This window comes from Pleuronectes platessa, chromosome 2 (assembly GCF_947347685.1).
Source record: "Pleuronectes platessa chromosome 2, fPlePla1.1, whole genome shotgun sequence".
NCBI classification, from domain to species: Eukaryota; Metazoa; Chordata; class Actinopteri; order Pleuronectiformes; family Pleuronectidae; genus Pleuronectes; species Pleuronectes platessa.
This window is the reverse complement of record NC_070627.1, coordinates 5,532,362-5,547,571: the sequence shown is the minus strand read 5'-3', so window position 1 is coordinate 5,547,571 and position 15,210 is coordinate 5,532,362. Positions and strand designations below refer to the sequence as shown.

At 42.8% G+C, this 15,210-nt stretch overlaps 1 protein-coding gene across 1 annotated transcript; it reads left to right on the top strand.

The window, feature by feature from the left end:
* Positions 1 to 485: 485 nt before the first annotated feature.
* Positions 486 to 15,178, top strand: alpl (alkaline phosphatase, biomineralization associated). Its single transcript, XM_053447453.1, has 12 exons — positions 486 to 658; positions 3,670 to 3,837; positions 4,632 to 4,751; positions 5,911 to 6,026; positions 8,401 to 8,575; positions 9,874 to 10,049; positions 11,107 to 11,247; positions 11,411 to 11,480; positions 11,617 to 11,751; positions 13,606 to 13,797; positions 13,880 to 13,999; positions 14,694 to 15,178. Exons 2-12 carry the CDS (start codon positions 3,717 to 3,719, stop codon positions 14,960 to 14,962), a joined length of 1,635 nt encoding a protein of 544 aa, XP_053303428.1. The 5' UTR covers positions 486 to 658; positions 3,670 to 3,716; the 3' UTR covers positions 14,963 to 15,178.
* Positions 15,179 to 15,210: the final 32 nt, after the last annotated feature.

The window sequence follows — 15,210 nt, the reverse complement described above, 5'->3', positions numbered from 1 at the left end:
GTGTTTTGAAAGTTGTGTCTAAATGTACCCCTATGAATTTGATGTGCTGTTTTGCATGTATTTTGTTGTATCTTTTTATGTATTTTTATGAATTTCACGTTTTGTGCTGTTTTGAATGCATTTGTTGTGTTCTATTTCCCAAGTACATCATGGCCTTAATGTGCTGTTTAGTATTTTAAAGGCCAGATTAGAAGTGAGTACTTCCAACTAGCTCACTTGTATATATCAAAAACACAGAAAGAGCCATTCTCCTGAATGAGGACTTTTGATCTGTAATATTGTACATAACATAATATTTCTGACAATACCTCTTTACTGTTACCAATCTTTTGCTCACAATGGAGTATTTGTACATTGTGAAACTGACAATCCTGTGTGGGTGCTCTGTCCTTGAAGCAACTCTTGGGTCGCCCGACAGGCGGCGCTCTCGGTCCATCTCTCCCTCAGCAACCGCATCAGCAGCTCCGTTATTTCGAAGGGTTTTTTCTTTTTTGTCTTTTCCCCCTCGTGGGATACAGACCGCTATTCTCAGACCTTCAGAGGAGCAGTGTGGAACAATCGTGGCCTTATAAAAGGGACGTGGAAGCAGCGGTGCACATTTAATCCAGAGGAGAGTGAATGAGCTACATGTAGATTTCCTCCTGGACAAGCAGTTGCAGTAAGTAAAGTTTTCTTTTCTTTTTTTAGATTAAAACAGGTTGCGTTTGGGGGATAGATAAATAAATAAGCTCACAGGTTGTTTTCCTCAGATTTATGTCTTTGCATCTTTGCATCTTCCTCCTTGATTCACTCATTCCTGTGAGTTTGCTCCGCAGAGTCGAATCATTCAATCTGGATTTATTTTTATTTAAAGAGCTTCTTGTTGCCTGTTGCACAGACACTTGCTGTTTTTTTCTCTCCTAGTTAATTTAGTTTTGTACTCATTTAAGTGAAAACAGATTGGACCACATCATTTTGCTGACATCCTAAAAGCGATTAAGACGATTGGAGATTGTAAAAGTGGATGTGGTGGGTTTCCCTGCACCCCCTTCGGTCCCCCAACCCCCCAACCCCTTTCATATAAGAGGCTGCATGCAACTCAATGCCCAGTTGTGGGTTCTTTTTTGTTTGAAAAGCCAGATTTCCATATGTGGTGTAGACTTCCATAGACACAATTGAGCGATTTGAGGGTATGGCAAAGTTTGGGATGCTCTACTGCAGAAATGAAAACTCGTTTAATTCCTTACACAGGTTCAGTTTTATTATACAAATCTGTTTTATTATCTTTCTCTCTTTAAAAAAAAGAAGCTGATACATATTCATACATGGTGAGAGATGAGGTCTTTAGCCGAATAAGAAAAGCAGGAATAAGTAAGATGTTCCCCTCAGAGAGAGCTCCTCTCTAAATGTTAGTTATTCTGTGTGCATACAAGACTCTGGGTGATGCAGACTTTGGTGTGAGGAGCAAACCAAGTTGCTTATTTAAAAACTGGCAACTGTGATAAGAGTCCTCGCCAGTGAGAGCGAGCAGAGACTGGGGGGGGGGGGGGGGGGGGGGATGTGTCTGCTAGCCACACAGAGCACTCATCGGCTTTCCTTGTCTTTAAGTGAAGCAGTGATAAATGGTGTGATAGAATGTTTATGGAAGTCAGCTCCACGCTCGTGAAGCAGAAATGAAAGCCCGAGCCAGGCTTTGAAGCTGCCCCCTGCTGGGGAAGTAACGGGCTCCGGGGCTTCGGTAGCAGCTCAGCATGGAGCCGAGGGGAGATAGAGTCACTGAGGGGAAAATCTCACCAGACGTGACACAGGCTGCGGGCTGTCGACACCTCGGAGCAGCGGAACACTCGGGGACACGATGATCGAAGTGGGACTTCACGTGATTCTGACCACTGTCCTGTGCGGCATCCTGCTGGGAGCTGTGGTGGCTCTGCTCTGCTTTTTCACCTGCAGACTGGCCGGTGCGCTGCCTCTGGGGGGACCTGGCACCGTGTGAGGTCACTCTGGTCTGCTGCATCTGAGGAATGGTAAACAGGACCTCAACACTGCCAAGGAGGTTAAGTTGTGGCTTCGGTCCACTTGGTTGTTCGGTGGCTTGGCTGTCAGCAGGATAACACAGAAACTACCATAAGGATTGCCACAGAAGTTGGTGGAAGGATGGGACAATGGATGATTGGCACAAATCAATACAAAGGGGTTCATCCAATGATTAAATTTCCACATAAGCCTTTCTTTTTACATATTGACTGATTTCCTAGGATGTAATTCATGGATCTTGAATGTAAAAACAGGGTATTGATATCTATGAGTGTGTGTAACCTGGTCTGGTTCCTTCAGAGGTATGAGCTCTACTGAATATAATCTGTATGTTGTTATTAAATCCACTGACTTGTGTCTGCTTGGTGCAGGACATGTGTTTAACAGGTCCTGGTTCAGATACGATCTTGGTGCAGACGTGGCACAAACATTTTATAGTCAGTATGGAAGAGTGCAGTTCAGAATCAAGCTGCATGCAGGGTTGTTGACATCAGGTCGAGACTTGAGGTGGAATTGGAGTGTTAAGTGTGTTAACTACATCCAAGGAGTTGAACTTACACTGCAGTTTGTGTTGGGGGGGGGGGGGGGGGGGATTCGTATATTAGATATTTGTGTATACTCAACATAAAAAGAACCAGAAACCTTGTGTCACCACTGCACAGGTAATTCTGAGATAAAACAACTGTGCTGAGTTTCTCTCTCAGGGCCGGATGTGTCCAGTCAATCATCTGGTGCTAATCGGCTTTGTTATGGCCCCGTAAACCTCTCGGTGCTATGGAGCTCAATCCCATTAAAGTGACCTTGACTATAAGCATGGGGAAGAAAGCAGGAGGGTGTGGATAATTATAAATGAAAGCATTACTGGCCAGGACCCACAAGGGCCCCTGTTGTGACTACTTTCATTCACAGCAAGGCCCAAAGCCTCACTTTACCAAGCGTTGCTTTTTGTTTCTGCTGCGAGGCCCAGTGCTGGGCTGGGAACTGTGCTTTCTAACAAGCGAGGCCACGAATGTATAAGATAAAATTAAGAAATGAGATATTGCTTCGATGACATGAAACAATCTGCTGCTCGTGTCCTTGTGCTTTTTGGCTTCACAGTTTTTTCTTGTTTTATTCAGAAAGCCTATGTGAGGCTGCGAGGGGATGAGTAATACCACCACGTCTCTCTACTATTTCCTTTAAGGTCACACTGAGCGAAGAACTAATGCTCCAGTTGTTGCGTTGTCCTGATTGGCCCCTCTTTAAGGACTCTTAGGACTTCTTTTTTCCTCTTTTCGCTTGTGTGTCTGTGTCTAGTTTGTGTTTTTCACCTGTCTGGATCATCCCTGCCTCCTTCATCTGTTCATCTTCCCGTTGACGTCTCCTTGCCAATTGCTCAGCTCATGTGTCTTTGCATAGCCTGGGGTGCAGAGTCTAAATGTATACCTGTTTATTCAGATTAAATTACTTTAACTTTATCTGACTGCCAATGTCATGTCCACATTTTGTGCGCTTAAAATCACTGAAGTCAACAAACTCTGCAACATGCGCCTGTGGTAGAACTCGACCTGCAGGGCAACAGTGTGAGCTAAATTATTAAACCGGTGCGTAAGAGTCATGGTGTGACAAGATGACACAAACTTAACCACTACTGTGTGTGTCCCTTCTCTCCCACAGTTGTGAGGCTGTGCAGCAGACGGGCTCCCTCAGCTTCTCCAAGTGGCATGTTATGGCCGTCTAGAGAAACACGTCAGCCACGCGGAGACGAAAACATGAAGGTGACAGCCGTGCTCATCCTCTGCTCCTGTCTGATCTCGGGGAGCCTGGGGAAGCCGCAGTTCCCTGGTAAGTTACTGTGTTGTTAGTCAGCAGACGCCGCACAAACAACAACTGAGTAACGTGCGTAACTGGAGAAGAGATGTTCAGAACACACACGGTTGTTTGAGTTTGCAGGAGGATGTTAGAAAGTCTTAAAAGAAGTTTTTCTGTCTAGAGGATTTCCTGTTTTCCTAGAGGACTTTTTGTGCCGCTACAGAACATAACAGGAATTTATTGTTTCTAAAAAAGGTTCATCCCGGAAAGACCTTTTCTTGTAAATTGTTTATAGAAGCTTATCCACTGTTATGAGCCCAGATTCTGAACATGTCAAATGCTAATGTGCGATCCTTTTTTTCAATTTGACTCTACAATGATTATAGTTAGAGCAGCGACTGACACTTAATTGATGAATATTGTGGGTTTTTGAAATATCACAAAACCGTGAAACGCATTCATATGTTCCCCAGAACCTAAGATGACATCTATAGATTACTAAATTAATAATTTATATAATTTCTTGTCTTCCTTCAAATCAACTTAAACTGTAAAATTAATATCTAATACATTTATTTTCAAAATTCAATTAATTAAATAACCAAATAGATTTTAATCTCAGTTGCTGTACATGTTGTGGTAGAAAGTCATAATTTCTTTTTGCAGTTTGTGACTATTGCCGTAAATATATTTCCCCTTGTTTTAAGTAGAACACATTTCTATATTCTGACAAATCTGATCCACATTTACTGGAATAAAATGTACGTGTTGAATCCTGTAACCATCCACAGCCAACCAGACTTATTATTGTTTATTGTGATGCACAGATCAAGAAAAGGAGCCCAAGTTTTGGAATGCCTGGGCCCAGCGGACCCTGAAAAACGCCCTGAGTCTGCAAAAACTCAATACAAACAAAGCAGACAACCTCATCCTCTTCCTCGGAGATGGTAAGTCAGGACATCATTCTTTTTCTGTACTGATTTTGGAAAGAGACTGAATTAGTGACTCCCCCACCCCACCACCCCCCCACCCCAAACCCTCTGTAAAACCACTTAAAGGAGGAAATGTTCTCAGTAATCTCATCAGTAAACACCCTAGATGTCAGATTCTCTTCAGGCTTGACCACATCCCCCCCCCCCTCTAATTTTTTTCTTATAGATTAATTATAAACAACCCAGTCAAGGTAATGGTTTTATGTAAATTGAAAATTACCCAGTGGAAAATAAACAAGATTTGTTTTCTAATGGTTAACAGTAAACTAGACTGCGCCGCCACCACATCACTGGGCTTCTGTTTGTGCCGGGATGCTCATTGGTTGCATAATAACTTTTATCCTCCATCGGGCCTCTGCTCCCTCTGTTTGGACATGCACTGAGAGACATTCTTGTGCACTGCAGCATACGTGCTCATGTTAGTATAGTTACAGAATAACACGCAGCATCTTATGGTGTTGAGAGAAAAGTTGGCAGTACGCAACGGGAGATGATTGTCCAACTGGAAACTGATTCTCAGACATTTCCCAAGAAAAAATCACTGGCTCGGCTGAAAGTAATGAGTCTCAGCTGCACGTTGACCCATTGTGGCTCTGAGCCTTAGATTTAATTGTGCAGGACAGACTTTCACATAAATGTGTGTTTTATCACAGTTTGTTTTTCCTCCTGCAAGCAATACAAGGCCGTGGAGAACTTTGAATTCAACAGCTCTGCCTGGTCTGATTTCCAAAGATAGACTCACTTCTTGTGACCTAAAATGGTACAAGACACACCATGAGTGTGTGGGTGGGACTTTCAGATTGATCATAGACAACCGAACAACACAAACATTTTTTGGAAAGTTAAATCGAGAAGGTTACAGATGAACTATACAAGCTCTTTTCTTCCTGTCCCATCCAAAGTATCGGTTTTAAAAGTGGTTTCTTTCTAAGTAAATGTTTTGTCTCACAGCAGTATTCTTATCTCACTAAAGTGCCAAAAAAAACATCAGTTACATCTTTGCAAAATGAGCACAGCAGTGATTTCCCCCCCCCCTCCCCCCCAATGTTTGTCTTTATCTCCCACCCTGAGGAAAAAAGATAAAACCATCTAACAGTGTTCTTTTGGTGTTTAGGGATGGGCGTTCCAACGGTGACGGCTGCTCGAATCCTGAAGGGTCAACTGAGCGGACACAGCGGAGAGGAGACGCAGCTGGAGATGGACAAGTTCCCTTTTGTGTCTCTGGCTAAGGTCTGATTTCATTCATTATATATATAACACACTATAGGACAATGTATTGATCTTGCTTTGGCCATTGATGGTTCCCTGACAAAGGTCACTGATCGTTAACAAGGTCATTTAGTGGGTTATGTCATTCGGGCTGTGTGTTATGACACAGATTTCATATTAGTCAGACAGACATTGTAGAGTAGTTTCATTATTTACACCTTTATATCTATGTATTAGATTAAGAACAATTTTGGCAATATTTTTTAATTTTCTCACTGACAACAACTCATGAAAAAGACCAGGGGCCTGTACCAAGAAGATGTATTTTCCTAATCTGGCTTCACTAAACCTAACATTGACAAATCCCTCATATTCTAACCTATCTGGCTACAACCAAGTTAGAGGTGTAATGTACAGTTCAATTCATGCTTCTGTGTTGAAGCTACACTGTAGCCTCACCGGACCAGAAACCGGAACACACTCACCACCAGCATAGAAACTCTACCGCCAATAGCGTTTCGGCGGTGTAATTGCAGTGCGACCCTACACACACCTACGCACAACTATGAATGCTCTGCCCTGTCCATATAGGCTAAGTACTACGGTGTAGCTTTGACTCAGAAGCATGAGTCAGCCTTAAGTGACCACTGTGATTAACCCCAGTAGGAGGTCAACACACTTTGTGCCAGAAAACCCAGGGTTAAACCTGAAGTTACCTGGTTAACCACAAAAGTACTTTATCTTACCAATGAGTAACATCTCTGCGACCAAAGCCTGATATAGCTTCTCGGTGCTAAGGAGCTTAATTGTTGACCAAACCTAATTGAAAACACATAACTGAGCTGCACATTACACTGGGTGACATGTTCCTTCATTGCACGAGCATTCAGTGGCAGCTGTGGTGTATCGGTGGCATCCCAGACAAGAGCTGAAACTAAAATTTAATTAGCTTGCATTCAATCTGGTCTCAATAGAGTACACTTACGAGTGCACTACATAATCTTGACTGTGAATACTGTGAGAGAAAGAGTCTGACTACTTATACAAACCTTTTGATAAATCAACTCTATTTTGATTTGGAGGAAACAGAGTTTAAACAAAAAATTTAAACATTACGTCATTGTATAAACTTGAAAACTATATTGTACAACTCGTGAAAAATGTTTTAGTGGAAAGGCCTGGCATTTTATTGGGTTGTTTACCCCGTAGCTCTCAGAAAATTGCTACCTCAACATGGTGGACGGATTCGTGTGTCTCAGTGATCCGGAGATCAGGATTGTCAGGAGCCTTAGCCCCTGGTAGGGTCTCCCAAGGCAAATGTTGTCCCAGGGAAGAGGCCAGACGAGAGGGGTTCACAGTAACAGGGACTTTGAGACTGCATCATCGTGCCCGGATTAGGAAAACTGGGGAACCCGAGAGGGCCGTGGTAACCTTTGTGTAGGAGGAGTTCAAGGAGGCCATGGAGAAAGACTTTCAGCTGGCCTCAAGAAAGCTCACCCAATCTCAGGAAGGGGAAACAGGACTTAGCCCTAACTGTTTTCAGCTGGGGAGGATTGCTCTCTAGTAAAGGCCTTTGTGGTTGCTAAGAACTTCCTTTTGCACTGTTCGGCCACCAGAGGAATGCCGGGGTGCACTGAGGAACCTCAGATTCCTTTGAAACAACGTGGATGAAAGAGTAGAGCAACACAGTGGACCGACCCTTGCGGGGTTGCTTGAGTTTGTCCATCCAGTCTACAGATGTTTTATAAATTTAGAGAAGAACGATGACCGGTCTCTTCGGTGATCATGTGGGGAATATTGTTGGAATATTGCGGTTCCGCTGTTATGAGCCATCCTGTCCTTGTGTAAACTTGTTTCTATTCCTGGGAAGACAAACAAGTTCCCTAAGGGCAAAGGTCTCTACCAATTTATTCCCTTGCCACCTGTATTTTCATTGACAGGATTTCAAGGCGTGCGGTCAGGGAGGGTGGGGTTGTATAATTTGGATGAATTTCCTGTGGTTCTGTTATCTTTATCTGGAGATTCTGTATTTTGGTCTTGTTTATGACAGAAGGTAGAATAGAGCAGGAGATTGCTGGGTAGTGGCAGATATGAGGACGGCTCTGTAAGAGACTGTTGTGGTAAAGAAGGAGCTGAGATGCTAAACAACATTATCCATTTACCAGTTAATGTTAAAACAAAGGAGAAATGATGTATAGATATTCAATTTACAATGATTTAACATTGAAGAGCAGCAATTTAACAATCAGTAATAGACCCGTTTATTGACTAGTCATCGTGTTTTAGTCAGTGGCTGTTATTGATGGAATAGCACCTGTCAGGTTAACACAAATTAAATCAGAATGACTGTTAACAATCCGATCTGATCCCATGTTAATGCCCTGTGTCCCTGCAGACATACAACACGAATGCACAGGTGCCAGACAGCGCTGGCACAGCCACAGCCTACCTCTGCGGGGTGAAGGCCAACGAGGGCACCGTGGGCGTGAGTGCAGCTGCCGTCCGATCCAACTGTAAGACGGCAAGTGGGAACGAGGTCACCTCCATCCTCAAATGGGCTAAAGATGCAGGTAATGTGATTTAAAACCGGCCTTTTTCACTTTCCTTGAAGAATTCTACCTCAAGTCAATGCTGCTTATTCACCTTCTCAGCTGTTCATCCTTCTAACCCAATTTATTTTAAAGCTGTTTGGGACATTTATTCTGCTAAAAAGTGGATTTTCAACTATTCTACCCATCATTTCTATGAAGTTTCACAAGGTTTTCACATGTGGGTTTGAGGGTCTCTAGTTTCAATAAGAAGTTAAATGCTGTATCCATAGTGCCAGACAAAAACATAGAGCAACATCTCATACAAGTTGTTTCAGTCAAAAGCCACAAACATGGCCCATTTTATTAGAGTTTATTAGACATTTGATTTTGTCTGAGTACGAGCATTTATCTTTCAAGGATGCATCGGTTTTATTTCTTCTGTTGAACGCTTTGAAGACCAAAGGAGAAAGGCTCCACAGAAGAGGAAACAAGATGTGAAAGGAATTTGAACCTTGGATTTTTAGAGAGCAGCGGTAGTGATAACTTGGGGGTGGGTGAGGGTCATGGTGTGTGTGTGTGTGTGTGTTGAAGAGTGAGAGGGAAAGAGTGTGCGTGTGTGTGTGTGGGATCAGAAGTCACAGATAATAAGAAATCCAATCATTCCTCAGGGGACATGGCAGGCAGTGGCTGACCTCCTGCACAAAGCAAAGAGAAATGTGGTTTTCATCAGGTCATTTTACGAGACCGACCCGTTCTTGCTTTACCAGTCGTTTGTTTTTTAACCTTTTTCACCCAGAAGAGTAACCAGAGTCTGGCATAGATCATTTTTATGCCGGCTACATACCTCCAACCATTGATCATTGGTGGACATTAGGGCCGGGCGATATGTCTTCAAATCAATATCACTATTCTTTCAAAATATACCTCAATTATGGTGAATTAATAGTTTTTTTAATGCCAAATATTCAATAATTTTCAGTTAATTGCAGATCCCTAGTCAACGTAACATTGTCTTTATGGCCAGGGTTGATTGAAATATCAGAAATACTCTGGGGACCTATTGAAAACAAACTTGTAATGTGATTTGGGTTTTTTAATAGTAGTTGAGTTGAGCTCTCTAAGATGTTTTTCATGTTTTACGACGGCCTCTACATGATTAACCTCTTAAAGGATAAGTGTCTGTCTGTCTAGATGGTAATTGACTCCTCTATCTGCCTCTGGAGTGATTCCCAGAATTGGAATTTTGTGTCTGGAATTGTCTATAAAATTATTGTGAATTTTCAGAACGTCTGCTTTTGTCAGAAAATGACCGTCGCATGTGATTGTGTCCAATACAGGCAAGTCAGTGGGAATTGTGACCACGACGCGGGTCAACCACGCAACTCCCAGTGCAGCTTACGCCCACAGTGTGGACAGAGACTGGTACTCGGACAACGAGATGCCAGAGGAAGCGCTGCAGTCCGGCTGCAGGGATATCGCCAGGCAGCTCTTCGAAAACATTCCCAACATTGATGTGAGTGACAAGCATTGATTCTGACCAGAGCTGAAACAATTCACTGATGAATAAATTAGACCTAAAAAACTTTTGGATGATTTACTAGTAACTTTTGTCAGTTTTAAAGCCCAAATACCAAACTTTTTTGTTCTATGTGTGTTTTTTTACCATGCTACTTTATGGTTTTAGGCTTTATGGCTATTTGGGTCTATCACTCAGTTTAAAATAAGTATGGGATGGACTGCAATGGATTGAAATGTTCACAGGCATTCATCCCAACATCCAAAGAATTAAACCCAGTGACTCTAGTGATCCCCAAATTTGTCCTCTAGCACCACCAGTACTAGCTACTACCATTCATGCAAGTAGTTTTATTGCGAAAGATCTGAAAGAAAAAACTATTGAATGGATCGAGATTAAATCATGGTCCCCTCAGAATAAACTGTAATAACTTCCTCCAGAGCCTCCATTAGGTCATAATGTTAATTGTCTAACTTTGTTTTTAAATTGATTTCTTGCAAAATGGATGACTGCATGAAATTTGGTCTCAGCTGGACATCGAGTTTATCAGCTGTTTACATACTAGCATTCTTACATAAGATGGTGAATGTACATTTAGCTGGAAGTACTTCTGATTCTAAATAGCCCGAAAACTCCTGATCACGTGTTAGTTCTTTGGCTAGTGTTGGTCTTACAAAACAAGAAAGTTGATATTACACAACTGTGAGGCTTTTTTCTATATTTTGGGCATTTTATGAACAAAGCAATTAATATAATAATCAAGAGATTATTTGGCAAGTGAACTGAGTAGCTCTCTGAATTGTAGGTGGCATTAGGATTATGCGGGTTCCATTCAACTTAAAGGAACCCAAGTGGGCTAAAACAAACTTGAACATTTAATTGTCAGATGCTTTTGTACTGAAACAAACCAAACAGTGTACCTGGTACTTTTACAACAGCAACTTTAAATTTATTTCCTTTGTGTGTAGCTGTCATTCTCTGTGCATGCGGCCATTTGATCCAAAAATGGCTGCTATTGAGATTTTAATTGTGTCCTCTCTTCTGTTCCTTTCAGGTTATTATGGGTGGAGGCAGGAAGTACATGTTCCCCAAAAACCAGTCCGATGTGGAGTACCCCGGCGTGGGGAAGCACAGCGGCACGAGGAAAGACGGCAGAAACCTGGTCGACGAGTGGATCGACAGAACGAAGGCTAAAGTAAAATTCTCCTCCTCTTCCCTCTGTTTGCTCCCTCTGTTCTCTTCTCTCTGCTCCCTCTTTTATCTTCCAAATCACATTTGCATATTTTGGAGTTCAAAGTGACTGTGGCGTGACCGCTCACACTGTGCTGTACGTTTGTCTTTTTTTTTTTTTTCTGCAGAAAGGCCATTATGTATGGAACAAGAAGCAGCTCTTATCACTGAACCCTAACAACGTGGATTACTTATTGGGTGAGTTTTCAGCCTTAGCGTCATTATGAAACTCTCATTGAAGTGTAAATGAAGAGCCATGCTGTACGTGCATGAATTTGCTGGGGGCTTATTCTCTGCTCGTAATATTCTACTTCTCCTTGAACTGTTATTCCAGGTCTCTTTGAACCTGGGGATCTGCCCTTTGACTTGGAGAGGAACCAAGAGACTGATCCTTCACTGACAGAGATGGTGGAGGTGGCCATCAAGATCCTGAAGAGGAACCCCAGTGGATTTTACCTGCTTGTAGAAGGTGAATTTTTTTTACCTGTGTTCTGTACTGAAAATAGTTTTTGATGTACTGTTTCAAAGTTTGTCCTTACTGGGTAATATGCTTCATGCCTTTCTCTCTTGACTTAAACCAACCCTACAAATGGGTGGAGCTGCCTGTTAAGATCAAAAGGCATCCATGGTGCTGGACTCGGTTGTACACACAAAAAGCAATGGAGGTAGTTGTGTGAAAAGGGACACAAAGAGAGCTTGAGGACAATTGTTTATTCCACACCTTGGATGTTGCAGCATAAAGCTCAAAGCTCATTAGATTGTCCGAAAATAGAAGCTGTTTCTAAATTCAGGGGCCACACCCTTAGGAGGCCAAAGAGTGATGGCGCCTTCCTTCCAATGCGGCTAAGAAATATTTACAAAAAAAAAAAAAGGGATCCGGTTGATCCTCCCCGGGTCAACCTATCACAGGTTCGATTACTTCATGGTGATGAAGCTAAGTGCAGCAGCTCAAAGTGGCAAACAAGCGGGTGGCACCAACAGGAAATCCTTGACACATAGTTTCCTTTCAGTTGGCTTTGCATTCTATGAGCCACCTTCATTGACAACATTAACCAAGACACCCAAACGAGCTGGCTCCTAATTTGGGACACAGCTGTTGTCAGATCTACACTTCTCTGAATCCGACTGCAGAGGTTAATACACTCTCTGAATTGATACCGTTAAAAAGGTGCTCAACTGGCTCTTAGCTTATATTTGGAGCTTCTCTAGTTGACAGAACATATCTGCACATTTGCTCGTCTCGCCTTTTCCTTGTTGTATGTTTCCAAAATATCTCTGCAAAAAAAAGTCACAGTGCATTCTTGCCGAGATAAATTTGTAACTTCCTTTAGTTGCTGCGTGTTTGGCTTCCTATCTCAACCTTGAGTCCCACGGGTATTGCCAAGGCAAAAGGAAATTCGGGTAAAGGGAAAACGCTGCAAATAAAGGGAAAGGTAATAAAACTAAGTAAGACAAACAGGTCCCCGCCTGTGAACCCACATCCTGCCTGGGCCACATATGAATGTCCTCCCACTCAGCTGACGTCCTCTGAGCTGCTGCAGTTTCACTAAGAATCGAACAGATTTTCTCTCCTCTCATTGATTTGTTTGTGACCCCTGCCACGATATCAATACTGATCACCACAGAATGATCGATACTTTCCTTAAATTGGTCAAATCTTCCCTCAAACAGAGACACACACACACGTCAGACACACTTATGTACTCAGACTGCGTAAAACAACATAACTTAATCTTTGTGAACAGAAATGATGAACGTGTTTATTTGCATAATCACAAGATGCATGTGGGGCCAAGAGAAAGCGGGAGGACGGGGGAGGAAAACAATGTTGTAGGTACCGAATAGAAAACAGAATCTATCAAGTATGCAAACAAGTAAATGTGATAGTTTGTGGTATAAATATAGTTTAAGTAAGTATAATTTTGCTCTTGATAAGCCTCTGTACTTGGCAAACACCTGCAAGTATGAGAGCAAGAGTTCGGCTACAGGCTTAAGACGTCAGTTTGTCTATAAGATGGTGTTGATTGAAACTCCAGCACCTTTTTTATCATAGGACTTTGGTTTCTGTGGCTTTGTAAAACCGTCAGTCTAATATTGATGCCTGCTTACCCAGTGATTAGCAAGTTTCGTGGGGATGAGAACATAACAGGGTCTCTTTGAGAGTCCATTACTCTTCATTCTTCTCACAACCACCTTTGGCCGTCTCACACTTCTAGACCTATTGGCAGCTTGTTGCACTGAGCCTCTCTTGGTCAAACAGCTCAAGACAGCTGAAGTTAATTTAAAAGCATACAATGACTTCCGGTGTTTCCTCCTCTTCCAGGCGGCCGTATTGACCATGGACACCATGAGGGAAAGGCCAAGCACGCTCTGCATGAAGCTGTGGAAATGGACCGGGCCATCGGCCAGGCAGGCCTCTTGACAAGCAGCCACAATACAATGACCGTAGTTACTGCGGACCATTCACATATGTTCAACTTCGGAGGCTACACATCCAGAGGAAACACAATATTTGGTATGTAATCACGATTCAGTGCTCATAGTGATTCAAAATTATGGCCTAGTGAAAATGCTTAATGCCCCTTCTCCTTCCACAGGTCTGGCCCCCATGATGAGTGACGTGGACCAGAAGCCCTTTACCTCCATTTTATATGGGAACGGACCAGGTTACAAAATTGTCAGTGGTGTGAGGGAGAACGTGTCCCATATTGATTACGGTAAGTGAAATCATGGAGCCACCAGATTGGTGAATAACTTTTGTGGAAGATTAATATATTTGAGAGACATATCTGCCCATGTTCAGATTACACAGGGTTGTGATTGGGCACACGTACACACATGCAACAGGATGCACCTGCTGCTGTGGATGTGTGTGGGGTTGGTTTGGTCTTTGAGAGCATCAAAGTGTACGTTTATTTGCATATAGAGTGGGGGGGGGGAGATCCGATCACAAGTGGTCACTGGAGACACACATAGGGATGAATTCAAATGCCTGGTAGGAACCGATTGTGAGGTGAACTGAGGTGTGAGCTGTGACTTTTGATCGGATTCCTCAGGACAGATGTTTTTATCCACAGTAACGCAGAAAAGTAGAGTAAAATACCACAAATGATTCATTACAGGAGTTGTCGTGGTCATAAGGGATCTCAATACGTTTCTTACCTCATAAAACATTTGAAAAAGCCAACTTTATTTGAGTATTTTGAAACCATCATTTGTTTATGTCCATGTTTGCTCATTAGTCATCTTTTCCTGTGTGGCATGTGTCTCTATATCCTTTCACATGTGCACAATAACATGGGGATCCTTTGGAGTTACTAGAGGTCCAAACCTTCACAGGTACTTTTATCCATCCCTCATTTATCCATCAAGAATATTTTTAACATGTGTCTCCGTGTTGTGTCCTTACAGAGGAAAACAACTACCAGGCCCAGGCAGCTGTACCTCTAAGCATGGAGACTCACGGAGGAGAGGATGTTGCGGTGTTTGCCAAAGGTCCCCTCGCTCACCTGCTCCATGGGATCCACGAGCAGAACTACATCCCCCACGTGATGGCTTACGCCGCCTGCATCGGCCAGAACAGGGAACACTGTATGTCCTCCAGCGGGACGGCGCCCCCTCTACGCCCCGCCCTCTCCAGCATCGCAGTCCTTCTCACAGCTGCCCGACTTCTCTGCTGACTTACCTCCGACCACGACACATTTTGAAGGACAAATTTGACACTGAATCCAGAAGCAACTGAATGTATAGTTAGCGAAATAGTAAAAATAAATAAAAAAATAAGGATGTGTCCCAACCCTGTGCATAGAGAAAGCACTGAAAACCTCACATACCGCTGTGTCCAGTATAGGAAGTTGTAAACTCTCTTGACCAATAAAAATTTGTTTTTCTGATAATCTTGTCAGTTTTGTTGCAACGTTAATGCTTG